We start from the raw sequence: 25,884 nt of genomic DNA, 5'->3' as shown, positions 1-25,884 counted from the left end.
TGCATCATGTGCCTTCAAGACTGTTTTCTGGGCCTGGTGGTTAGAATATTCAAGTTGCATAGTAATTATTTTTAAGGGAGTTCAAGCTGTATACAATTGTGAAGATCACTCCTATTTATATAGCACTAAATTTGTAAAGGTCATTTCAGTCTTGTTAAACATCTGAGATAAGAGTAAGAGATAATAAATTGCCTCTTTTTATTTTCTTTATTTCTGAATATCTGTAACCTTAAGCCTCCTAGGTACTCATACCACATATTAACAGCAGTGATTACACAACCCTAGACAAAATTCCAGCAAGATGCAGTTCCTCCAGAATCATTTGTTACCTTTCACTAACCAATATTAAGACTCAGCATTTCAGTGTTTAAAATATGAAATTGAAGAATACCAGCAAGTCCCAAATGCAGCTGAACACAACTGCTTAACAAGAAGCACCTGCATGGATTAAATCTGAGACATTTATTTTCCACTATATTTCATAGCAATGCATTTCCTGAAAGATGGGTGGGATGTTCAAGTATGACTGAGACACTAAAGAGTCAGAATGCTATGAAGGTGCCTCTCCAAATACAATTTTAATGTTTGTCATGAATAGTGTTAAGGTAAAGCTCAGGTGGAAAAGCAAATTAAGAAGTGCTGGGTATTGCTGGGACTAAGTGACAGTTTCTTTGCAGACAACTACAATTTATTCTACCACAGTAAGATATATATTGCTAGACAAATACTTTAAACAAGAGCTTATTTATTCACAATTCAGATAAATTTTTTGAGACACAAAAGAAATACAAATGACAATAAACTGGAAAAAATAAGTGACAACATGAGTTTGCATCCAGTACTCTATACATTTTAAAATGGTACCCAAACACTGCAGATGTGGAACTTCAATCAATCCCAAATGATAAACTCCTATTACTATTCCCTTTGAAAGCAAACTGGGAATGGGAAAGTCACTTGCTTCTTTACCTATGATCACATGAACAAAGTATCATTCAGCTTCTGTATCAAGCAGTAATTCAGTGATGTGTTTTTCGAAGTAGCAACTCGTTTCACCTTGTCCGAGCTTTGTTTAGAACAGTCAATATCAGCGTTCCTTGATGCAACTTTGAAATTCTCCCATTCAAAATAAAGAGGTCAGAGCAATGTTACACTTGCAGCCTGTAAGTATCCTTGAAGAAATTTCAAAGCTTCTGCATTCAGGCTAGTACTCAGCATCGAGGGAACCTTTAAACACAAGATAGAGTGGCACTATTAATATGCATCTAAATTACAGTACTTTAACATATCAGCATGCAGGCATTCAGTAGTGTTTTAACATTTTAGTTTCTCCAAATCCTAAAGCGTTAATTGACTTGTCTGCATCTCAGTGTATACTTTCATATTATAGCTTCGTTTTGCAGTCAGCACTTAAGCTATTGCCTGCATCTACACACTTTGGTATCGTCGCTGCAAACAATGCGCAGAGCTAGCACAGCCTGAATCTGTTTCTAGTCAATAAGGACCAAGGGCACTTGTAAAACTCCCTAGTCCCTCAAACCACGGGGGCGGGGGCAGTACCATGCTGCCAGGACTGTGGGAGGTTAACTTTGGATGCAAGGAAAGGGAAAAAGATGGAATCATGTATGTGGTTATCCAGTTAGTCCAACCAGCATGAAGCTAGGTGGAAAGTTATGAACACACCTCTTCACCTTCTACCTGGTGAGTTGGTGCTTGGAGCAATGCCACAACCAAGTAACCATCCAGTTGCTGACTAGAGTTTGACAAATTAAGCCATATCAGAACCAGATAATCTGAAAGTGAAGCACGCTTTAGAAAACGCTCTTGCAGAAGCCTGGCACCCCAGTCCCCAACACATCTACAAAATCAGCACAACTGATCTCAACAGAGTGCGATTATGAGCACGTTCATTCAAGATAGCAGTCAAAAAAGGAATCTTCCAATTTTGACACACTGCGTTTTCTAGGATAAGAGAATAGACTCAGGAGAGAGAAACGATTCCCCACATTCATATCACCACACACACACACACACACTAGATTACAGCCACACAGTCTTACTCTGCCTGGACACGCAGTTGATAACTTGTGAAGAGACTGTGCAAGATGGATTTTAGGATTGTTCACAATTTGGCCCACTGGGTCGTGTTCTTTTTTCCCAGCAAAGGCAAGCTGGGAGAATGCAGTTTGGTACCCTGGCGTGTCTTCTATATCAATGAAGTGTTCTTCGTCAGGAAGGGTATCATCTTCAGGCAACTCAAAGAGACCAATGAGGGCCTGAAGAAGGGGTGTCCTGTGGAGAAAACCTTTTATTTAATGGACTTATTCGTTGCAAAAGAATCTAAGCAACTTACGAAAATTAAAATCTTAAAGGCGTAGCACAAAAACAACACGTTACAGCAAACCATTTCAAACCACCACAGAAAACAGCCAATTTTCAGCAGCAGAATATTCCTTAGGCAGAGGACTACCTGGATCTAGTTATCAGAGCCAGAGCAGAAACTGGCAATGGAATGGCACAAGCATTCAGAAAAACTGGAAAAAGCCTGTCCATACTCTGGCTGTTCTTCTATTTTGGACGGTGTCCAAGGAAAACAATGTACTTGCTCTTGTTTCCATTATGCTCCATACATTTATTTGTTTTCCTTATAATTCATATTTCCTCTACAATATAACCACTGCCTTGGTATAAATGCCCCTGGAACTGTTCCTGCCAAATTCATTGATATTGTTATAATTTGGCTATTATTGGAGGAATATTGGAAAACTAATAACAACTTATTTGGAACGGTTCCTGCCGGGAACACTTCTTATTGACAGCTGCACTCCAGCCCACCTTCTGCTCACACAAGCATTCAAGCTCTAGTCACTCCTGCTCCTGACTTGGCAATGTGGATTTTTTTATTTTTATTATTATTGTTGTTGTTGTTGTTGTTGTTGTTTGTCTTAATCTAGAACAGGAGAACTTATATCTTATTAATACTTTTGCTCCCTGACTGAGGTGCATGGGAAAACCACTTTCAAAAGAGGAATATACAACCAAACCTATTGCTTCTCAAGTGCTAGGTGGGGACAGTGAATGGTGGACACAAAACAAGCAGAGGGCTTAACTGCTGAGGTCTTCTCCACTGATACTGACCAGAAGCCCATATTAACAACATATAATGCGGTAACATATTCTGGTTACATATCATTAGTAAACTTCATTACTCTGAACTATGCTAAATTGCATGTGCTTCCTGACCTCACACACACATATTCTGCAAGATTTGTATCCTGAAAACACTGTCCCTAAACTGATCCCCTAAATTCTTTCAGACACAGCAAGACTGAATTCTCACCCCCAAGTTGGAACTCTTATCCTCTTATTCCTAACAGCACAGCATATTTTGGCCAGCACAATTTCAAATCTTTTTTGAAGTAGGAATGGAAGCAATGGAGGGAGGGAGAGGCCAACAGAGAGATTCCTTCCTTTGGCAAATATCTCTGTTGCAACTGTTTAAGCAAAAACTAGCATATTCCCTGGGTAAGATAGAAATCTTTTTTTTAAGAGAGGAATTTCTTCTTCATCCTTAGAAGTTCTACCTTTCAATAATAAACTTTATCAAAGAAGTAACTGCACTTACCACAGCTTTGTGTATTCTGTGTCCATCATAGGAGGGCATTCTGTGAGTATTTTTGTGATACCAACGGCACAGATTTTCTTTTCTACTTGCCCAGATACTTTCTGTATTTCTGGTATTATGATTTTCTCTAAAACCATTCCAAACATCCTGTTAAGTGCCAAAAGAAACCCATTTAGTCTTGCAGTATCCACCTAATGCATTTATTGGGTCAAGTACAGATAATTAGAGAAGCTAGAGATCCATTGACTCAGAAATCTGAACACAAATCAGGCAGACCACTGAGCATTACCAAGGAAATGGTGTGTTATGAGCAGTGGCGTAGCGTGGGGGGTGCAGGGGGGGCCGGCCGCACCGGGCACAACATCTGGGGGTTAGGGTTAGGGGGTGCAAATCCACGGGTTGGGGGTGCAAATCCACAGGTTAGGGGGCGCAAATTACTTGCCTTGCCCCGGGTGCTGACAACCCACGCTACGCCACTGGTTATGAGTTCCTGGCTTAATCAGTATATCATGAGAGAAGAGCATTAAGAGGGCTCAACATTTCTGACTGAACAGTGACAGAGAAAAGGTGCCAAATCCAAAAAGTACCAAATTATAAGGGCATACTTAAGAGTTTGCTCCTGAGCCTTCCTTTGCCATCTTGAATTAAAGCTGCAAGTGCAAACAAAGAATCTTCCTTTGCAGCCAAAGTAGTTATATTATTATTATTAATTAAATTTGCATGCCACCCTATACCCGTAGATCTAAGGACAGTTCACAGCCTAAACAACTTTTCAAAAGGGTGATTGCTCCTGGTTCTTCCTCTACAGTTTGCCACCTTGAATTAAAGCACATAACTGTCAGGACTTTATTGCAAGATGACACCAAATTAATTATGAAGTCTAGCCACTTGTGAGGGGATCAATTGGTTTTGCTGCCCTAGGCTTTGCTGGGAGGAACGGTGGGATATGAATTTAATAAATAAACAAACAAATAATATATTTTCATATTCACTTTCAGCTCCGCTGCCTTCTTCCTGGGAAACAGAATGATACCTGAAAATACAGCTATCAGTTAACCCTAGTATAGCCTGGTGCAGTCAGTGTGGTACAGTGGCTGCAGAGCTGGATTAGACCCCCGGAATACCAGGGTTCAAATCCCCATTTGGCCATGAGGCTCACTGGGTGGCCTTGGGCCATTCACCCCCTCCCAGCCTAACCCACTTCAAAGGGTAGTTGTGAGAATAAAATGAGGAGCAGGAGAACTGAGATGAAAGGCAGGATAGAATTGTAATAGTAAGAAATAGAAAGAAAACTAAAAAAAAGAAAAAGATACTAACTTTGGCTGTATACTGTCAAATATTTCTTGAAGTGCTATTGCTCCGTATCTTACACAATACAAGTTGATAAAGACTAAGAAACCTATTAAAAGAAGAAGAATGAATCAGAAGCTGTAAAAGAGCACGTATAACAGTATTAATATGTTTCAGTTACAGATAGGTAGCTGTGTTGGTCTGCCATAGTCAAAATAAAAAAATTCCTTCCAGTAGCACTTTAAAGACCAACTAAGTTAGTTCTTGGTATGAGCTTTCGTGTGCATGCACACTTCTTCAGTTATCTGAAGAAGTGTGCATGCACACGAAAGCTCATACCAAGAACTAACTTAGTTGGTCTTAAAGGTGCTACTGGAAGGAATTTTAGTATTAATATGTGTCTCTCTCTTCTATAAAATCACAGTGAATAAGCATCTGTATCTTTCCTGCTATCAGTCGACAAAACTTCTTTGCTGGTTTCACAGGGTCTCTAGGACCCACCAGGCAAAGCTGTTATGCAGAGGGACCAACTCCATCACAAATCCCCACCAACCCAGCTCTTATACTAAGTAGGTACAAAGTTCAAGCTTCAATGAATATTCCTCTCTTTGCCTCCAAATCCTGTTACTCTGACCAATATGCCCTTTACAGTGGTACCTTCGGTTATGAATGGGATCCGTTCCGGAGTCCCGGCTGTATCCCGAAAATTTCATAACCGCTTGTGCGCACGTGCGAGTGGCAAACCTACTTCTGGGTTTGCCACGGACGTAACCTGAACGTTACGCAACACAAGATACCACTGTATTGCCATCTTTGAAATCAAATCAAAAGACAAGTGATGATTGTTCTGATCCAAAGCATACTAAGCCCCTCAGGGCAGAGTTCTTCCCCAAATCTATCAGCCATAAAACAAATAGCTTACTTTTGATAAATTTTGTTGTTTTGGAATTCTGAAGTCTTTGGAATAACAGGATGAAAATTTGTTTCCTGTACTGATCAATGGATTCACTAGAAAGACAAAAATACGTTGAAACAGGTTAATCAATCCAGTAGGCCATTTGAGTGTACTATTTCTTAACTTTCTTTTGGCATATTTTGAGTACATCCAATGGGAGATCTACAATAATGCAAGCTAATAGCAGCAAAATTACTTGAATTTGGTATGTTCATACTCACGGGGGCATATGTTCTATAATACTGTTGAGAAGGTAGAATCCTTGATGGTCATTAAGTTTAGAGGCAATAAGTTTCTGGAACACACCCAAAAGTCCAGGCTGTAAATTAAGGAAAACACAAAGTTTTGCATCGGCCTCCACAGTCACAGCAGGCGCTGCAACGTTCCAACAGCTTGACCTCACCTCCAAAGGTGCACTCCTCTGTTGTCCCTCAAGACAGACAGATGCCAGCAAATTATTAACAGTAAAATGATCTGGCAGCTACAAAATCTACCCAGAATGGAATTATGATGTAACTGACTACCAGAGCACAACAGTCAATGAGTCTGGGAACTGATTTAACTCTGCCTAGTTAAACTTGCCTAGCAATGGGGTAAAAAACTGAGTTAAGATTATTCAGGAATTTCAGATCATAGCTGGGTATTCAGCAGTGCTAGGATAGATTGAATGCACTACTGAAAAGTATTGCTTTCATGGGAAAGAAGTATCCAGCTCATCTAATAATTTTATGGCTTATGTAACTAGCTTGCATGGCTTGGAAACAACAGGGAAAATATATAGCCATTCATTCTCTGTAAGTGACAAATGCCTAGCATCAAGTGCAGATTAAGAATTTAAGTCCTGCAGGATCAGACCTAACTAGTCCCACATTCTGTTCCCTGATTGGCTACCCAGACCCCTATGGGAAGCCCATAAGAGGACATGAGCAAACCAGCACTCTCCAACAGACTGGAAGGGCTGCTTTTGGGGGCTGGCATCTTTATGAGAATTCTAAACGGAAACAAAGCCAGTAATCTCTTCAGTCTGCAAAAATCTGAAGTCAGTAAAACTTCCATTCCCAAACATAATGAAAGTGGCTCAGGGGGCTGTAGGGGAGCCTCAGGTGGATCTCATTTCCTTCTCTGAATGAAAGCAGCATTTCCATTTGTGGAGGGGCAAATCTGAATCCATTCCAACATGAAAAGAAACTTGCTCCAGATAATACATTCAAAATGTGTCGTTTTCTACAATGAAGCATATGCATAGCATCTTTGAATTCTGCCTTCTAGGATCGCAGTCTGGCGCAGATTTTTCCCTTAGTGATAGCCATTAGAGTCTAATAAAGTTTTGTAACTTCACAAGCTAACTTGAATTAACAACTTGGATTTCCAAGGTGAGTAAAAGATAATTCATTCTTTCTGATATCTACTAACACAGGAGAGGGTCTCCAACCTCTTTTTTATGAAACACACACACACACACACACACACACACACACACACTTTTAGAAATCAAGCAATGCAATCAGTGTATACATACAATTTTGTCAGCTGCGGCATTTGCTATTGTGCTGGCACCTCTCTCCAAGTAGGCCTGAAGGAGTCTCACCAAAGGGGGGATGTTTCCTGACCTCTCCCACAAGACTGGCTGAAGCAGGTGTGGAAATAAGGCCATATACGACGATGGGATGTCATTTTTATGCATTTCCAGAAGCAGAGACATCACTTGAAACACATATGGAATGAATTCTGTTGAAAGGGGAAGACAGTTTATAAGTGACAGGAGGATGTATTCATGTGTGCAAATACTGATACCTACAGTATAATCCAAAGGAGAATTTTGTGATTTTGAGCTGGTTGTGAACTCTCAGTCTAACCTACCTCCTCAGAGAATGAGAAACCACCATTTATAGCACCCTGAGGTTATTGGAGTAAGGGTGGGCTAATAACATAAATAAATGAATATAGCCACACAAACTAAGATTTTTCTTCTTTTGGCTTACATAAAGATAAGAAGATATGGGTGGTCATATGTACATCTGCCAAATATAAAAAGGTGTAAATAGGTATATTTTCAGTTAGATAAATAAATAATGGCTACTTGAACTGCAGACACTGTTTATACCATATTTCAAAGAAGCCAGATCATGTTTTATTTTTACCTTGCACGTCATTCTGCAGAATCTCTGTGAACACCATAAACAAAGCATCTTCAAAGCTTCCAATAGCAGTGGGGTTTGCTTTGCAAGTTATCCTTATTGACAAGCAAATTGATTCAAACATGTAATGATTAAAGTGAGGCTTGCTTGGATTCTAAAAAGGAAACGGAAAAAAAGAAGACGTGAACACCACAAAGTCACTGATAAGATTCTTACTTAAACTAAAAAGCAAGAAGTTGCTTTCAGTGCAACTATCATTACCTAAAACATGATAATTCTAGTCATACCATAGGAAAGCAAACAGTTAACCTCTGACATGAGCCTCCTCCAATCTCTAATCAGGTCAAAATCTGAAAATGGCCATATTTAGCTTGTATCTGGCTAGAATCTCCTCTTGAATTCCGAAGGTCGCCTTAGATGAATATCAACACGCTTCTGACTACCAAGTTACTTTTCACCGTATAGATTAACAGTTACAACAATTCTAGGTGGACGTACAACTATATATTAAGAAAAATCACATGACAAGCTTAAATGCTTCCATGCAAATTCCAATCACAATTTTTACTATAACTTACTAGATCCTCATTTAACTTGCATGGAAGTTATATGAAAACACAGTGAAAAAATATTTTGATGTTTATTAACTATTAATTTTATTCAGCAGACACACTTGGGGTTTTTTTGGCTATGCTTTTATATGTACATTTGTTCTGTAGTATTCAGTGAAATCTCCTGATGTGTCCCTACAAAAATTCAATAGAATTCTTTTAAAAAGCGGATACAGTGATATAAGTAAGAGAAAACCTAAGGTTAAAATAAAGTTGTATTCAATAGCTCTTGTCCATAAACACAAGCCCAGAGCAGCACTGTGTGCGCAGATCCACTGTGTGCCCAGTGGATCTTGGGATCATGGTGAGTACCTCCCCCTCCACACACATAATTTGGTTCCCTAACAAGGATTCAAGCAAGATTTATTTTTTAAATTGGCAAGGAATTACATCAACACAAGTGACAAAAAGTGAACCTCTAAATCAGGTCGAGAAAAGGGGAACTGAAGAAAGCAATAGTATCTTCTTTTTTACCTTACTGACAGCAAGCAGTTTCTGTGTGAGTTGAGTGATGAGAGAAGGGATGTAGGGAATTATGGCTTCCTGAAGTAGGGAAAAGCTTCTCATGATAGCTGGAAATTCAGAGATTTATATTACTGAATGCAGAAACAACAGCAACATTAAGCTTAACATTACCTTTTTTCCCTTGCATAAAAATACTAGATCTTGTAGGTTGCATCCAAGATAAGAACTTGTTCATTAAGTTTTATATAGGCACGTAGCACCGCATTCAAAAATACTAATGGGAGAACCTCTAAGATAGAAAAAGTGGTTTAAATTTGAGGGTAACTATTTGGACTAATAAATGTAGCCTCTTACCTTTCATAATATACTCATTTTCTGATGACCCTGGAAGTGTCAGTGCTTTGAAAAGGTTTGTTAGCAGCATTTCTGTATATGGTGCCATCTCTGCAGCCGTAATCCTGTAGAGGAAAAGAGTGTTTGATTATCACCAATGTTTTTCCAATGAGTCATCAAGATCCTCTACTTTGGAGAGTCTTACCAATCCTGAATGGACACCAGAGGGAATGCGAGAATGTATGAAATCCTAGAGTATGACAGTGCAAGGGACAGAGAGATGGAGAAGGCCAACTCATTTTCAAGTGCCTCTGGAGCGCAGTCAACTTGGAAATCAGCTAAAAACTCTGGTTTTAGAAAATGCAAGAACTAGCATAATAAATACACGTGTGTGTTTTTATCAATTTAGGATTCTCCATATACAGTGAGGGATATAGCCAAAGCGGCAAGAAATCAATGAATAGATGAGTGTCACATATATACCTGAACATAAACTTACAGTGTAGTGTTGTTAGCTCCTTTCATTGTAAATAACCTTTCAAGAGCATGGGCTGCATAAGTATGAACTACAATGCTTTCTGCTTGAAGATGATTGATTAGGAGAGGAATAGACACCAATAGTTGTTCTTTGGGTACCTACAAAATAGACACATAGGTAAAAATGCTTTAGAAGCAAGTACCAAGCAGTTTTGGAAGAATTAGGTTGGAAACAGTGGACTGAAAAAATCCATCTGTTATTACAATGTTTTGGTCATTGCAATTGTTATATAAGCAGACCACTGTAACTTTCCTGCATGAGGTATATATACATTGTGCAGTCATACCTGTATTAAGCTTTTTAAAAAAAATTACTGTGCATATTCTATTAAACCAAGGTCATGGGTCAAGTAAGAGTTCCTAGCCACAGCAATTCAATGTGGGTGGGGGAATCTGTGGGGGAAGAACTGCCAGCAGCAACTGCAGACACCGTGTGTGTTGGGTGTGGGGGAGGAAAAACAAGCACAGCAGCTCTAGAGCCAGCAATTTCCCCCTCCCTTGCTGGGGAAGCAAGAGATCTTTGGAGCCTATGGACCCCAAGCCTCTCTTTCATGTGCCCCTAACATGTCCCTTTTTACCTCCTTACTGCCAAATCACTGATAGTAGAGGGACAGCCTTGGAGGCTGCTGCAGCCGCAACAAAGAGGTTTCCAGGAGGCCACAGAAACTGAGGCTCATGAAATCCTATGGTCCCCAGGATGCTGTCCCATGGACCTTTGGAATGTTTTGCATATTAGAAGATTGCATAGCTGAAGATTTTAAAAGATATCACACACACGAAAACAGGAGCACTTTCTGTACCTGTTCTAAGAAACAAAGTATGAAATTAGAGAATCTTCCCCAAATCAATTATGAGCTGTTCACTGGATTCCAGGGAAAGGGTTTTGTCATCTGTATACTGTGACTTTTTCAGAATTGGAGGTTTTAAAATGGGGGGTGGGGTACCCTAAAATAATTTATGTTATTTTCCAGAAGTACTGATACCACACTGTGGAACAATTAGTACAGTTCTAGGTACACCATTTGCAGTATTTTTCCCACACAAAAAATAGTCTATCAAACAATTTCAGCTGGATGTTAAGAACTCTGAACTTACTTGGTTCCTGAAAATCATGATGTACTTGATACCATCAGCCTTAAGCACGGGAAACTCATTCACTGCCAAAAAGTTAATACTAGTTACTTATGCAGTTACCATATAGACAAAATTAGATATATAATAGAAGTTCAAAGTCCCTCAAATTTCACAGCATATTCCCACAATTTATCAACAGAATAAAGATTCCCACTGATAGTCTCAAGCTTAAGGAGAGACAAGATTGCAGAATGACACACACACACACAAATGCTCTTCACTTGGCTCTCCTTTGTTCTGTCCCCATACCCATTACCCCACCCAACTTCAAAAAAATAACTCCAGCCATCCTCAATTTCTGGACCCACATTAAGAACACAGGAAGCCGTCTTCTACTATGTCAGAACACTGGTCCACCTTGACAAATATTGTCAACTCAAACAGTGGGGAACATAAGGTCCTGGCACTGTACACAAGCCACACTTCCTCCCCAACTTTTCCCTCTCCCCCTGGTTGGAATGTGCCCATGAACTCCGATAATGGCTCCTACACAGAGGACAGAGAGGCGTGTGAGACATGCATACAAACTAGTTTATTGTATAAAGGCAAAATCTGCATTCATTGCTCTGCCCACTTTTGTCTTTGGCCCTGCCCACCACTTTCATGCGGCCCCTGGAAGGTTGCTCTGATAATCTTCAGCTGATAAGGGCTCTGCACCCCAGGCCACTCTGAGTGGCAGAGGTTTTCCAGGATCTTGGGATAGTTTGCCCACCGATACCAGGTGTGCATCTACAAAAATACAATATACAAGGCAATCCACTAAAACAGGGGTCTGCAACCTGCGGCTCCGGAGCCGCATGCGGCTCTTTTACACCTTTGCCGCGGCTCCAGGGCGGATACTAGCGAGGGGAGGAGGCGCATTGTGCGCCCCGACACTCCCCACTGTGGCGGGCGCTGTACTGGCTGTGATGTTGCATGGGGGCGGTGTGTGTGTTAGTCACGCACCGTCCCAACGTCACCTTCCTGCCCGCTGTCAGATCGGAGGGCAGCAGCGCACATGCTTTAAATGTCGCAATGGTTTTGCGGCTCCCAGGTTTGTTTGTTTTTCGGAAACGGGTCCAAGTGGCTCTTTTTGTCTTAAAGGTTGCAGACCCCTGCACTAAAACATGATAAGAAATTAAAGAGATCTTATGACTGTTTTAGTTATCTATGCCCATGTCTTCCCTGCATGACACAACAACACAGATCCAAAATTATTCCCATGTTCGTTTACATTTATTGGTGTTACAGATGTTTAATATAGAATTCTAAGCATACCATTAGGAGACTTCAGGTCTGGTAGAATGTGATTCACAAAGAATTCCGTCAAGTTTACAAGTTCATTGGCTTGTGTTATTCCATGCTAGGATGAAAAAAGTGTGATAAAAGAATCATAAACAATATTAATTGCTGGACTGGTTTATAGAAGCTCCCATTTACACACTAATGAAGTTTGCATGTGAATGATATCTGGCAATTTCTGTAAGTATTCATTGTATATACTTTGGCTTCAAGCATTGGATTGTGAATGGGAGAAGGAATGAGTACTCTTATATTCTACTTATAGGATACTAGGTTAGCCTATTTCAGATATCTAATATAGTTATGAAAGGTGCAAGTGAAAGGTAGGTTAACCACAATACATTTTATGCCATGTCTTCTAAAATGTAAAAAACACAACTTTGATAGAAACAGCCTATATTGCAAACATAATAATAGTCCTGAAAAATGCTAATTCTCCATATGCTCATGATTGTTATGTCAATTTAGGTTTTTATTGTAGAGGTGCTCTAAATCTGTGAAGTAATGTAATCAGTACTTCTAATTTCAATTGTTGGTAAAATGGAAATTCCCATTCGAGATAACAGAGCAGCACATGGCTATCCCTAAAACACCAAAAATTATAAAGCTGGGCCACTGTTCTGAAACTTTATTTTCCATATGCCCCACCTCTTATATTTACATCAAGTGCTGAAGTCCCCACCCCAACATTCTGCCAAGCCTAGAAGAGATTGTTAAACCACAGCAATCCAATCCTTGAACACTTACATTAGCATACTTCCAAGAAGGCATGCATGGGAATGCAACAAAATTGGAAGCAGTGACTGCAGAGGTTGGTCCCAGGGCAAATACCAAATTTTGCTCATGGGTTGACCTACTCTATATAAACTATTCCAAAGTCAATTTTATATATCTAAAAGTCTGTGTGTCATAAACATGTCATTACTGTGAAGAAGGTTCTTCCACGGAGTGCTTACTATTAAATAATGGTTCTTCTCCCCAAGGAAACGGGTCTGGATGGGTATTCAACTTATGTACCCTGTGATGCAAACAAGTACCTTTTGTGTCTGAGCTTTCGATGCCAAAGATGTTACAAGGTAAATAGCAGCATCTTTATGCTTCCAGTTGACAGATGGATTCTTTGCATACTCTTGCAGCATAGAGTTAACGTAACCAGAAAAGATCCCAGTAACAGGTCCTTCAAAAAACTTGCACAACCCTCTTACAAGATCACAGGCTGCTCTGCGTCTGGTATCAATATCTGCAAGGCAGAGATAAAAACAAGATGCATTATGTGTTATATTAAAACAATGTTTCTTCATTTTGAAGCTCTGCTTGCAAAACGGCTAAATTGGATTCGCCCTGCTGTGCTTCAGGGACAGAGCAATTTGCTAAAATAGGCTTCTCTATTATTATTCATAAAAAGCATGCTAGTGGTATTAAGGAATGCAGAATTACAAAATCTGCCAAAATATTGATTCTCATGAATATAAATGAAAGCAAAAACTGCAGGGCCATAGCATCAAAACACAAGTAAAATAACATTCAGAAGAATTTTGGGACTATTTAAAGGATAGTTTAGGATCCTATAAAACTAATCCTGACACAGTCAGCAATTTAAGATCACAAGGGGAACAAATGGTTCACTAAAAATGACTGCTCCCTGCAACATGTGCCCCTCAAAGGCTCAGAAGAAACTCTCAGTCCCAGAGTTCAATGGGTTTTAAATTCCAAGTGTGCACATATGTAACTGAGACTGCTGAGTAAAAAGTATGTGAAGCACTCAACCCAAATGCATCTGCTTCTTTGGTACTCCATAGAAACAGACTATATATTAGAAGAGAGGGTGTGAAAAGCTACAAGAAGAAAATTCTGGCTGGGGTAAAGAAGAACTTCATAGAGAACTGTTTGGAGTAACTCAAGAGTGGAGGCTGAGCTTTCAGTAGGAGAAGGCTGTAGGCACTGGATAAATAAAGTGCAACAACAATTTCATCTGATGTAGTGCTAGGCCTTCTAGTGTTGCAGTAATACACCAGCAACTACTAAAAAGCAAGACAAAAACAAATACCCCTTAAAGCAAGCAAAATTGCCTTAAGGCTTGTCAGATGAACCCCCACCCCCAATAGCCAACAAATGTGCTCATCCATGGAATCACAGGACAAGCGCAAAAAACCCACACCATTACATATTTGAATCCCAAAGGGCAGAAGTATTTTAACCCTATTACGACTGCATACCTATTCAAGGGAAGACAATTAATGCATGTACTTATGCACATGTCAACACATCAGAAAACTGCATCAGTTCTCAAACGCCATTATACACCCAGTATAGAACTGCTTACCAGATCCTTCCAAATCTCTTCTGATATATTCTTCAGAATTATCTTCAAAGGCTTCTTCATCAGCAGCTGCAGAAAAGCAGTCCACAAACATTTAAAGGATCAGCCATGATATACAAACTACATTTATTTTAATATAACATATGCTTGTAAATAAATTTAAATCACCTATTATTGGGCTTTATTTTATGAAGTTACCATGATCAAGGCAATGGGAGTTCGTGTACCATCAGTATTTTAAATGAGAGTAGTAAATAAAGTTCTTATCTAGAATACTCAGGCCAGGGTCCAAATTACATTGTGGAACTATTTTCATAAAGCCATGCATGGTGTTTACTCCTCCTTTAAATAGCAACCCTGCACCATACTGCACAGCAAATTAGTTTCGAAACAGAGAGATTTCCAGAAGCAGCAGCTTATGGTATAGCATTGCTCTTCAAAGGCAAAAAGTAAAAGATACCATTAGTATGAGATGCTCTTTAGATCCTGATCACAACTAATGTATATCTTTGTATGACAAAATATTAAGGATAGCTTGGAGTAGCTGGGGATTTTAACCGTTAGGCTGCTTCAGACATAAAGCCAAATCTTTAACAACAAGATTTGAAGCAGCCTCTCCTTAGACATGATGATTCCCTGACTTCTTTCATCATTTGAGGCGAACTACGATTTACCATTTCATCTGAACTGCCAAAATTATAGTTTGTACTTGGCCCAGCAAACTAAGACTGGAAATCAGTTTGAGATACTGAAAGATTCATTTCTGGAGTACAAAAACTTTCTTTGGCATTATGTATGAACCCACTTCATGACAGAGACAGGGGAAAATCCAATTAATGTAAAAGCAGTGTACTACACTCAGGTTAAACTGAGCTAGAAGCACTGGTGGATGAGGAACTCAACTCTTCCAAACTGATGAGTTACTTCAGTCACTCATGATGGGATGGGATACCTGTACCCCTCTGGATACTGCTGGAATCCCAACTCCCATCAGCCCCGCCCAGCGTGACCAATGGTCAGAAATAGTGGGAGTTGCAGTCCAACAACAGCTGGAGTGACAGAAGTTCCCCAACTCTGACGGGCATACATATTACATATATATAAAAGGGAAGTGCAGTTCTGAGAGTGCAGAACAGAAAATGCCTCTCAAAACCATGCTGCAAACCTCTTGAATGCAAATGGCCACAAATACAGTCCATTACTTGGCTACTGTGCCAGTTCTAAAGCCCTCAGTGTTAAACCTCAATTTTTGCTTTCCTGGAAAATTTTAATCAAGATTTTAAAGAAAGGAAATATTTACCTCTAAATTCCATGTTGGGAACAATGACTTTTTCACAAATACTTGTCAGTGTATTCTGGTCTTCAAACAGGTGCTTATAATGGGGCCTCTCACAAACCGAAGCTAGAAACTGGATTGCATTACTTACCAACTGAGGGGGGGAAAACACAAAATGAGCATAATCTGAAGACCACCTAAAAAAAGGTTCATTTATTTCAAGCTGGATGGAAGAGAGTCACTTACCAAATCATATTTAACTTCTTGCCCTGTTGTGACTAATAAATTCCAGATTGCTGTGACAAAACGGGGCAGGTAAGGCTGAAATTCTTCATCATATTTTTGGGCGTACAAAGCTGCATTGTCACAAATTTGGGATTTCAAAAGCTCTAGCAGACCAGCTTCCTCTTCATCCTGGCAACAAAAAAGAAGCACCACCAACGTATTTGGGAAATGTAGTCTTCTAGTACCCCTGACATCTGCCAAAGCAGCAAGTAAAGTAAATGAAAGGAGGGGATTTGGAGGCAGGAGGAGGGCAGGATGGTCAGGAGGGCTCAGGGGATGAAAATGGGACAATAACACATGTCTAAGGGCATCATCTAGGGTAAAAGTCCCAACTGGGTTCCAAAATCAGCCAAGCAATTCCCCATGTCTTGAAAAAGTAGTTTGTTGCCCAAAACCAAAATCCTAGTCTGGCTGGAGAAATGTTCCCAAACACTAAAAGAAAGTGAGATCAGATTAACTAGATGCTCATCTGAGGGCAGGCTTGTTAGCATTTCCCTCTTCCAAAGCCAATTTCTCATTGCCCAGTCATCACATATGACCATGACAAGAGAATTACCACTATCAACATATGGACCCAGTGCTATGATATGTTATACAAAGGGACACAATTTTTTATTTGAGAAAACCATCTACCTTTAATCTTTCGTATACTGGCTCCACAATTTCCCTCCAAGAGAATGACAAAAATCAGAATTACTTGAGCTACTGCAATTTCAGTGTCCTGTTCAGAACCCAGGAAAGCTTCTTTTTTGCAGCTCAAGTGGAGTTCTGAATTCCCTTTCCCATTACACAGAAATTTTCCAAAAGATTTTATGCCAGAGAAGAGGAAACTGTGACCCTCCAAATTTTGTTGACCCCATCAAATTAAGTCAGCATGACCAATGATCAGGGATGAGTTTTAGTCTAGCAGCATCTGGAGAGCGAAAGCTTCTCTATCCCACTTTTATGTTGCTACTTACATCTGTCTGTAAGAGTTTGTTATCCAAAGTTAGAAGATTATGGAAATTCATCATCCAGGTTTCCATGTTATCTTCAAAAAATTCAGGAAGATCCTACAAAATAGAGAAGTGGATCCACATCCGTAGTTATTTTTCTATTAGGTAATTGCTTATTTAAGAAGCATACTTTCCTGTCTATTTTGGCATGCAACCTGCTCAAAGAAATACAGAATTACTTTTTTTTAAAAAAAGAGAAGGTATGAAACATAATTTTCAACTGCTAAAGGAAATCCAAAGCCCAAGAGACACAAACCAAGTCAATTTCTCTGTAGCTTTTAACGTGTGTAGCTCATCAACCTTCTCCTCAGTTTTCAATCAGCATAGCAGGAGCTGTGTAACAACCAGCTTGCTTTACGGCTTGACAGTGCTTCAAGGCAATGGAACTGCAGCCTATTGTGTCAGATCCGTTTTGCTCAGCCAGGGTTCCCAGAATTAAGGGTCATTGTGGACCACATTAGTCTTAGTAACAGATGCATGTAAGCCCTGCTTCTTTATTTACTGGCCTACCATTATGCCTATGAAGAGTAAAAAAAAAGAAGCACCCACCTTTCCTTTGACTTAATTAAACTTAAGTAGGTTTATTACCCCTAAATTTGAGAGGTTCTGTCTGTCAACAGCTATCGTTCCCTCTGTTCTTTCGTCTCCTGACACAACCTTGGATCAAATCCAGCCTTACCAAAAATAATCAGCACTGAATCCAAATCTGAAAAGCCAAGCTTCTTATACTAAAAGGTTACATGCACATTACTTCAGATTTGTTAAAGCTCTAACAAACAACTTATCCTAGCACACTTATGGAGCACTGACATTTGGCCAGATACTTGCGTTTTTAAACTTGCTTGCATCTCCAAAACCCATCAAGAATTTTGGCTAGCAGCACTGAGGTTTTTAATCATGCAGTTATCCATCAGTGAAATTGCTCCTATACAGAAAGTTGCTTGCAGGATCAGAACTATCCACTAGAAGAGCATGTAAAAGATGGCTTACCTGAAAATTTAAACTGTAGAACAGCTTAGCAATCAGAATCAGAGATGAGAAGAGTACTTTCAAAGCACTGACATCATTTGCATGAGTACTACAAAGCTCAATTGTGGCCTGGAAAAGAGCAATTTTAATAGCAATCAAAAACAAAATCTATTCAGACACTTGCCAATACTGTTCCACTTCTGTGAAAGCTCACTGATGCCACAAATTCATGCCTCTCATTCAAATTCAACTAAATGTAATTTCTCTTTTCTATTAAAAGCACAATATATGTACAAAACCAGATAAGCTAAAACATCAATAAAATATAAAAGCAACAAAACAAAAAGGCACAGCCTAGAAAAGAGAGGTCTGAACACCAGTAGTGTTGTTTTAATAAAAACATCTTAATTTAGCATCAATTATTGCAGTTATTAATAAACATCTTATTATAGGGTGCTAACACATGGACAGAGTAAGCATGGAAGATTTTAATTCAAACTTTATCTTCTTCATTCACCTTATATATCTGACTATCGCAGCAGCTAGGACAGAAGTAGGAACTTCATAATTGTCAACATAAAATGCTTTATGTTGGCTGTGAAGTTAAAAAAAATACATTACACAGAAGGTATATAAATCAATTCCATATTTCAAATACAACACTGTACCTTAAAGAGATTTGTCAAGGGAAGTGCGAAAGCATCAAGAACTAGTTTGATCTCTGTCCACAGTTCATTTGATTTAAACTCATGACGATACCTGACAAATGAAGGAAAACCAGAGCTATTTAATTTGTGTGATCATTTTCTATGTATTTGAAAACTAGAGCTAAGTAAAAGAAAGAAGTTGAAAGGCATTATTGCTAGAACAGAGTGCTTTTACTTTCAAAACAGAACTTGGAAATTCATGGCCCTCACCCACTACCTTTTGAATAAAGAATGTGCTGTACGAAGAACTCCATTAATAACATGGAAGTCTCCACTCTGAAAGCGATTCACCATCTCCGTTAGCAGATCAGGCCATTTCTGAGGGAAGTCTTCTCTACCAATTATGCTGATAGCATCACTTAACTAGGACAGAGCGAGACAGAAACATTATGCAGGTATTTGCATGGAGATAAACAACCACCTTACAGTAAACTCAAGACAGGCTTTCTACATGTTAAGTATGCAACTGCCAGTGACAAAAGCAGGTGCATGTGTACCTCCCTGATCCTCTCTGCAATATCTAGCAGATCTTATTCATGACACCACAACTACTTTTTCCCCTTCCCCACCCCACTGTCAATGGCAGCATGATGGGACAGTGGACCATGTGAAATCATGACAGTGGTACAGGATACTATGGAGGGGGAATTGCATGTACAGCTACCATTTTCAGTGGCAGACTCACATTCGGTGTCCTGGCTCATTCTGCCTTATGAATATGCCACTTTTACCCTAAGGATGGTATCCAACTAAATAGATCCACTAGGGCAAGGACTTTTGGCTGCGCAAATGAATTTCTTCTTCTTCTCTTCTCCCTGACCCCTGCAACCCTTCAAATCTTTTATGGGGGTTCCCTTGACCATCTACAGCAAACTGGGGAGGTACATGGGGGGAAAGGAGAGAGAGGAAGTTTCAGTGCACAAGCAGAAATTATTGCACTACTGGGCCTATTTAGTTGCCTTTTCCCCACTCACCCTGGATATCAAACTATAATAAGACACTGCATATGGGAAATTCAGCTGGCATACTGGGGTAGTTTCACACACTGCCTAATTATTTCGTGGCTTTTAAAATCTGTCCAAATGTTCTCATAGGATTCCCTCCCATGGCTTCAATGGCACACCTGTAATCACATGTTTTATCTTCACCATATCAGCTATGTTTGCTAAAATTAAGAAGCGAAAAACCCAATACTTCTGAAATGTTAATGCAGGTTTCATCTTATTTCCAATAAAAAACTTAATAGCAGCTTCCCTTCTTTGCATATAAGATACATATAGTATGAATAGTAGGAATACATATTAATAATACCAATACAAATCAGAGCAAACTTATCCTTCAGACTTCACACTTCCCTGAATTTTGTAATACAATTCTCAACTCAAAACAACATACCAAAATGCACCAAAAATCACTTATTTTAGGGTAAGATATTTAAAAACCAATTTTCATACTGATTTTTTTTTCAGGTTATAGACAGACTTGTGAACCAACATACGTGAAATTGACACAAACCAGAAACAAAGCAACTCATCCGCCCTTAGATGTATCTATTGCGTCTCACTTTAAAACAAAATTTCATATACTAACACAATCAGTCTCCCAGCACAAAACATTTCCCTGTTGAAATAAACAGAATTCTGTTTCTTTTCTTCATTGTCACCCTCACCTGTTTTTGAATTTGTTCTGGACTGCTAAGCATTAGGTGTACTATGTTGGCTTTGATGGCTATCCTGTCAGCTTCACATATTTTGTTTGGTTCATCTTCAATCTAGGAACAAAATGTTAATTGAGCTAGTATCATAACATCTCGAGATACTTGCATTTTTACATCAAGTGCATTGGCTGAGTTGTAAGCTTTCAGGAAAAAGCAAACGCTACACATTTATTCTGAAACATGTTGGGCCCAGGAAATATTTTCCTGTGCATACTGCCAATCAGACAGACAATAGACCACAACCAGTTGCATCACAACAGCTCAGCTGTAAACACTACATACTGGCATGTGGATGCATCAGGCGAGATGGGTGGAATTTGCTGACACCAGGAAGCAGAGTTTCATTTCGTGCTCTGTTTCCACTTCCATCTGAAATAAACTGGTCACTGCAGCAGTGCTCTTTATCATCAAACTAAACAGCAACTGCAGGGGTTGCCATGGTGCAGCATCCACTGCCGGCTTATAGCCTCCCCACTCCACCCCCGCTGCTTCAGTTATCATCTTCACAGGTTTCAAATGCTCCATGAGAAAGGAGCTACCTTCCCAATTCCTGATTCTGTGCCAATAACTGCAGCTGTAAAATGATACTTTTCCAAATTTATGATTTAACTATTTATATGACGTTCTTTTCCAACGTTTTAAACCCATTGATGAGAAAGCACCTGAAAAGTAACTGAGTACAAGCCCTTAAAGCAGATTCTGGAACATCCTCAAAATAATAAATATTAACCTCAAAGTGGACCATTTGATTCAGTTGTGATTAAGTGTCCTAATTTCCTGTTGCAATGAATTAGTATCAATAGTTGGAAGATCTGAAGCAGATACAGTTCAAAGTTATAAAAATTAAAACACCAATTCTAATGAAAGTAACCAAATCAGAAAAGGGTGACATGGTAGGAAGTATAATAAATTCATTCAACAGTTCACCAGTGAGAACTATTTCTCATCTATCAAGATCACTGTACTGTCTCAAAAATCCTGACTGTGAGAGAGAAAAAATTCTTCTTTTTCTTTCCTCTACTTCTCATTTTTCTTTCCACAGCTCATTTGCAGAAAATAGTAACAACAAGGCATTTGCAATGTTTTCTGCAAAAGCCAAATTCAAGCACCACCATCCATACCTTTCTCAAGTTATTTGTAGGTGCCACAGAACTTGAGGAAGGGAGGAGACAATGAAGGACACCAAGAAAGGATTGGCTAGTGAAGCAAGTCCAAATGTGTGGATCCTTGCAACTAGCAAAGCAACCAAAGAAACTGGGATTTCAGATACAAAATCACTATTCCCTTCAGTATATAAGTGTACTAATAGTATGTTGTTCTGGAAAAATAGATACCTGTTTCTAAAGGTAGCTTTATGGGTAAAAGGTAAAGGTACCTCTGACCATTAAGTCCAGTCGCGGACAACTCTGGAGTTGTGGTGCTCATCTCGCTCTATAGGCCGAGGGAGCCGGCATACAGCTTCCGGGTCACATGGCCAGCATGACTAAGCCGCTTCTGGCGAACCAGAGCAGCGCGTGGAAACTGTGTTTACCTTCCCGTTGGAGCGGTACCCATTTATCTACTTGCACTTGACGTGCTTTCAAACTGCTATGTGGGGAGCTGGGACCGAACAACGGGAGCTCACCCCGTTGTGGGGATTTGAACCACCAACCTTCTGATCGGCAAGCCCTAGGCTCTGTGGTTTAGACCACAGCACCACCCACGTCCCTGGTATTCCCTTCAGTAACTTACCACAATACCAAATCTGATGTCTATAATCATCCTGCAACATCTTAGTTCACAAGTGTTCCCATTACTTTATTCATAGCCACTTACTTTACAAGGAAACACACTATCATAGTACAATTGTAATAAACAAAATACCTACAATTCTCCAGTTCCTTTTAATGTAATTCTTGAATGTGACAGAGGCACAGACTTTGATGACATTATCTTGGGACTTCTCCAGTAGAGTTAAAAGTAGCAGTGGGTAATTCTGGTTTCCTTCAACCGACTCAAGGAATTTTTCCGCTATAAAACATTTAAATATAATGAATTTAGCAAAAAGGTTAGCTATCCACAGTCTAAACTCCAAACATTTAACACCATTTAATACAATACCAAGTTGGTGTTTAGAATGATACAGTGAAGAAATGGCTATTAATGGATGGTATCCTACTAAGCCACACTTAGGGTAGATCCACTGAAATCAATTTACTTTATTCACAACCAGCTTGTTCAATACCGCTACTGTTACTTGACCTACACAGAGTATGACTTAGTTGGATATCGCCTAATATTTCTATGACAGTACTTGCAACCCCACAATTATTAAACAGCTGCAATATGGCAACTGCAAATCATTTTAGATGCATATCAGGAAGCTGCTCTTAAATTCTGTATCTTCACAATTTCTGAAAAGGTAGCCCAGTTTGGACTGTCATCTTAACCTAAATGTTGTGACTGTGAATAACAAAGAGACAAAAAATATTAAGCCTCTCCCCTTCACTTTACTGAAAAACTTTGGCTCATATAGTATTTTGAAGTTTTTCCAGAAATGCAGAGTGCACAGTAAGAATTAGTACTGGAAGACCCAATTTAAATGATGGTAAGTAATTTAATGAAATAGTTACATATTTTGTAAAATTTAACAGTTGAACACCAATATTATACAAATTTACTTCTTTATATTTTGCAGTGTTAATAAACTGTTTTGGATTCAAAGAACCACATAACTAGTTCCACACAGCCAACAGATGTTTAGACTTAATGTTTCTTGTACAGAAGCTCTACATGCTGCATGACAAGCCTGTTGTGAGAGCAGTTTCATAAGCTGTGTGAGATTTGGCCTGAGGATCTGCTGTTAAAAGCGGGAGGGGGGAGTCAACAATTCCACTAGGCAAAAACAGCACCTCTAGTAGTGACTCTTTCTAAGAGGTCAGCACAGTGTGGACCTGACCTTCAATGCAATTCAACGAATATTTATTCAAAAGCAAATCCCAGTATATTCAATGGGGCTTACTCAAATATAAGCATGCAGAGATCACTAATTTATCTGAACAGCTAATAAATAAAGAAGTGCAAAATACACATTTGGCCCTCCTCTAGTCTTTTTGAAATTAGTTTGATTTTTCTTGAGATTTCCACAGTTACTTTGCCTAAGCAGGACCCCCTGAATTCACATTTACTATCCTGAGTGAGACTGTGGGTACAATCAAGATAGGTAAGGCATGCCTAATGAAGCTGAAGGGACATGAAGTGCTTAAACAGTTCACTTCAACTTCAAATCTGATTTCAGATTTCAATGCAACCTCTCTTTGCATCATGCCCAGTCACCTCAAAGGCAGATTTCAGAATGGAACCATGGACAGTTAATATGACTCAGAAAGTATTCACTGATCCGTCATGCAGTTTTGATCGCAGGAAGATTAAAACCAACTTGCATTTAATAATCAGTAACGTGACTGCAATTCAAAAAGCATACAGATGGACCTTCTAACGTTTTTTTAAAAAGAATGTATGTCCAACTGGCACATGAGGTTTCCAGGGGTCAGCCATCCCACCCACACAACTGATCTGCATTTAAAGTGACAGAAAGTAAAAAGAGGTCTCATTTTGACACATACTGATTTCAGTCAGCCTGCTCCTTCAGATAAGAACATATTGGAAAAAATCAAGCAGTTTTCTTTTTCATTAATGAATGTTGTTCCAACAGTTTGAAAAACCATGTTCTGGGCCATTACCATTGATTCTGAAAAACCCAGAAAATGACTAAACAGATCTTATAATGTTTTGGGTCAAACTATCACTAGACACCATTCAATGCAGGCTCAAATTTCATATTTTTAAACTGTTTACCAGGACGCCTTATGGCAGGATCAGGATCAAGTGTCTTCTTTAAGTATTCTGTCAAAGTCTGCAAATTGGCATCACTCAGTTCCATAACTGCAGAACCTAAAAATTTAACAAAAATTTCTATAATAATCAGAAACAAGAACAAGAGTCATAAGCAAAGTTTCTGTATATTGCTACATGTTTTTGAACCACCTGTTATACTTGTTTCCATTGCCTTCTGAAAAATCTCTCTGGAAAGTCAAGGAACCCTTGGGAACAACCACTAGAAGAAAAAACCCTACAGGCATGTATGAAAACCTCTAGGTGCACACATGCAGTTCGAGAGCCAGTGTGGTGTAGTGGTTAAGAGCAGTAGACTTGTAATCTGGTGAACCAGGTTCGCTTCACCACTCCTCCACATGCAGCTGCTGGGTGACTTTGGGCTAGTCACACTTCCTTGAAGTCTCTCAGCCCCACTTACCTCAAAAAGTATTTGTTGTGGGGGAGGAAGGGAAAGGAGAATGTTAGCTGCTTTGAGACTCCTTAGGGTAATGATAAAGCGGGATATCAAATCCAAACTCCTCCTCTTCTTTAGTTTTAGATAAGTTACATACAACATACTTGACCATCACACAAAATCAGGAACCAAAGTGATCATTCACACACATGTACACACAGACAATTATTGACAACTGATTATAATACTGAGAGGCTTCTGGAAACAACAAGAATTTCCTCTCCTGCGCAACTGGGCAAGAGAAAGGTCACTATACTCTCATTCCTCTTCTGAAACTGACAGCCCCAGTTGGAACACAATAATAATAATAATAATAATAATAATAATAATAATTTATTATTTATACCCCGCCCATCTGGCTGGGCTTCCCCAGCCACTCTGGGCGGCTTCCAAAAGAATATTAAAATACTGTAATACATCAAACATTAAAAGCTTCCCGAAACAGGGCTGCCTTCAGATGTCTTCTAAAAGCCTGGTAATTGTTGTTCTCTTTGACATCTGGTGGGAGAGTGTTCCACAGAGAAGGCGCCACTACCGAGAAGGCCCTCTGCCTGGTTCCCTGTAACTTGGCTTCTCGCAGTGAGGGAACTGCCAGAAGGCCCTCGGTGCTGGACCTCAGTGTCCGGGTAGAAGGATGGGGGTGGAGACGCTCCTTCGACCAAGGCCGAACACTGAACTCTCCTCCTGAATTCTAGGCTGATCACTGATCTATTGAGAGCCATGGGACCAAGGATAAACAGTTGAGCAAAGAGAAGGGTACATCATGTGTGAATGTATGGATCTGATGGATAATGCAAGAAATGATGAACATGGCTAATTTAATACATGGCCTGTTAGAGGCATGAGGCGGTTAATAAGGCAACAAAGGGTGACCCTCCAGCTTCTCTTCCACAGATTACACTTCTTGATTTACTGA

At 39.5% G+C, this 25,884-nt stretch overlaps 1 protein-coding gene across 1 annotated transcript; it reads right to left on the bottom strand.

The window, feature by feature from the left end:
* Positions 1-725: 725 nt before the first annotated feature.
* Positions 726-24,600, bottom strand: CSE1L (chromosome segregation 1 like). The gene is made up of 24 exons (XM_082227202.1): positions 24,476-24,600; positions 22,506-22,648; positions 20,591-20,692; positions 19,139-19,284; positions 18,883-18,973; positions 18,236-18,343; positions 17,210-17,302; positions 16,212-16,379; positions 15,990-16,119; positions 14,693-14,758; positions 13,407-13,609; positions 12,346-12,430; positions 11,050-11,111; positions 9,917-10,053; positions 9,439-9,542; positions 9,094-9,191; positions 8,012-8,162; positions 7,390-7,598; positions 6,092-6,189; positions 5,838-5,923; positions 4,943-5,024; positions 3,626-3,772; positions 2,061-2,292; positions 726-1,227 (listed from the first exon to the last, which is right to left on the bottom strand). The coding sequence occupies exons 1-24, from the start codon at positions 24,558-24,560 to the stop codon at positions 1,138-1,140; spliced, it is 2,916 nt and encodes a 971-aa protein (XP_082083328.1). The 5' UTR covers positions 24,561-24,600; the 3' UTR covers positions 726-1,137.
* Positions 24,601-25,884: the final 1,284 nt, after the last annotated feature.

This window comes from Podarcis vaucheri, assembly GCF_965113315.1.
Source record: "Podarcis vaucheri genome assembly, chromosome: 6".
NCBI lineage: Eukaryota > Metazoa > Chordata > Lepidosauria > Squamata > Lacertidae > Podarcis > Podarcis vaucheri.
Note: the sequence above shows the minus strand (reverse complement) of the source record. Positions and strands in the feature narration are given on the sequence as shown.

What these genes read in the sequence shown, in the direction of transcription:
- CSE1L (XM_082227202.1), bottom strand. Translation starts at nt 24,560, where the DNA reads ATGGAACTGAGTGATGCCAATTTGCAGACTTTGACAGAATACTTAAAG. An exon ending in AGACCTGAAGTCTCCTAATG is followed by an intron (nt 11,112 to 12,345) that starts GTATGCTTAGAA and finishes ACTTTTTGGCAG; the next exon opens with TGAATGAGTTTCCCGTGCTT. An exon ending in TCTGCAGAATGACGTGCAAG is followed by an intron (nt 7,599 to 8,011) that starts GTAAAAATAAAA and finishes CCCTTTCAACAG; the next exon opens with AATTCATTCCATATGTGTTT.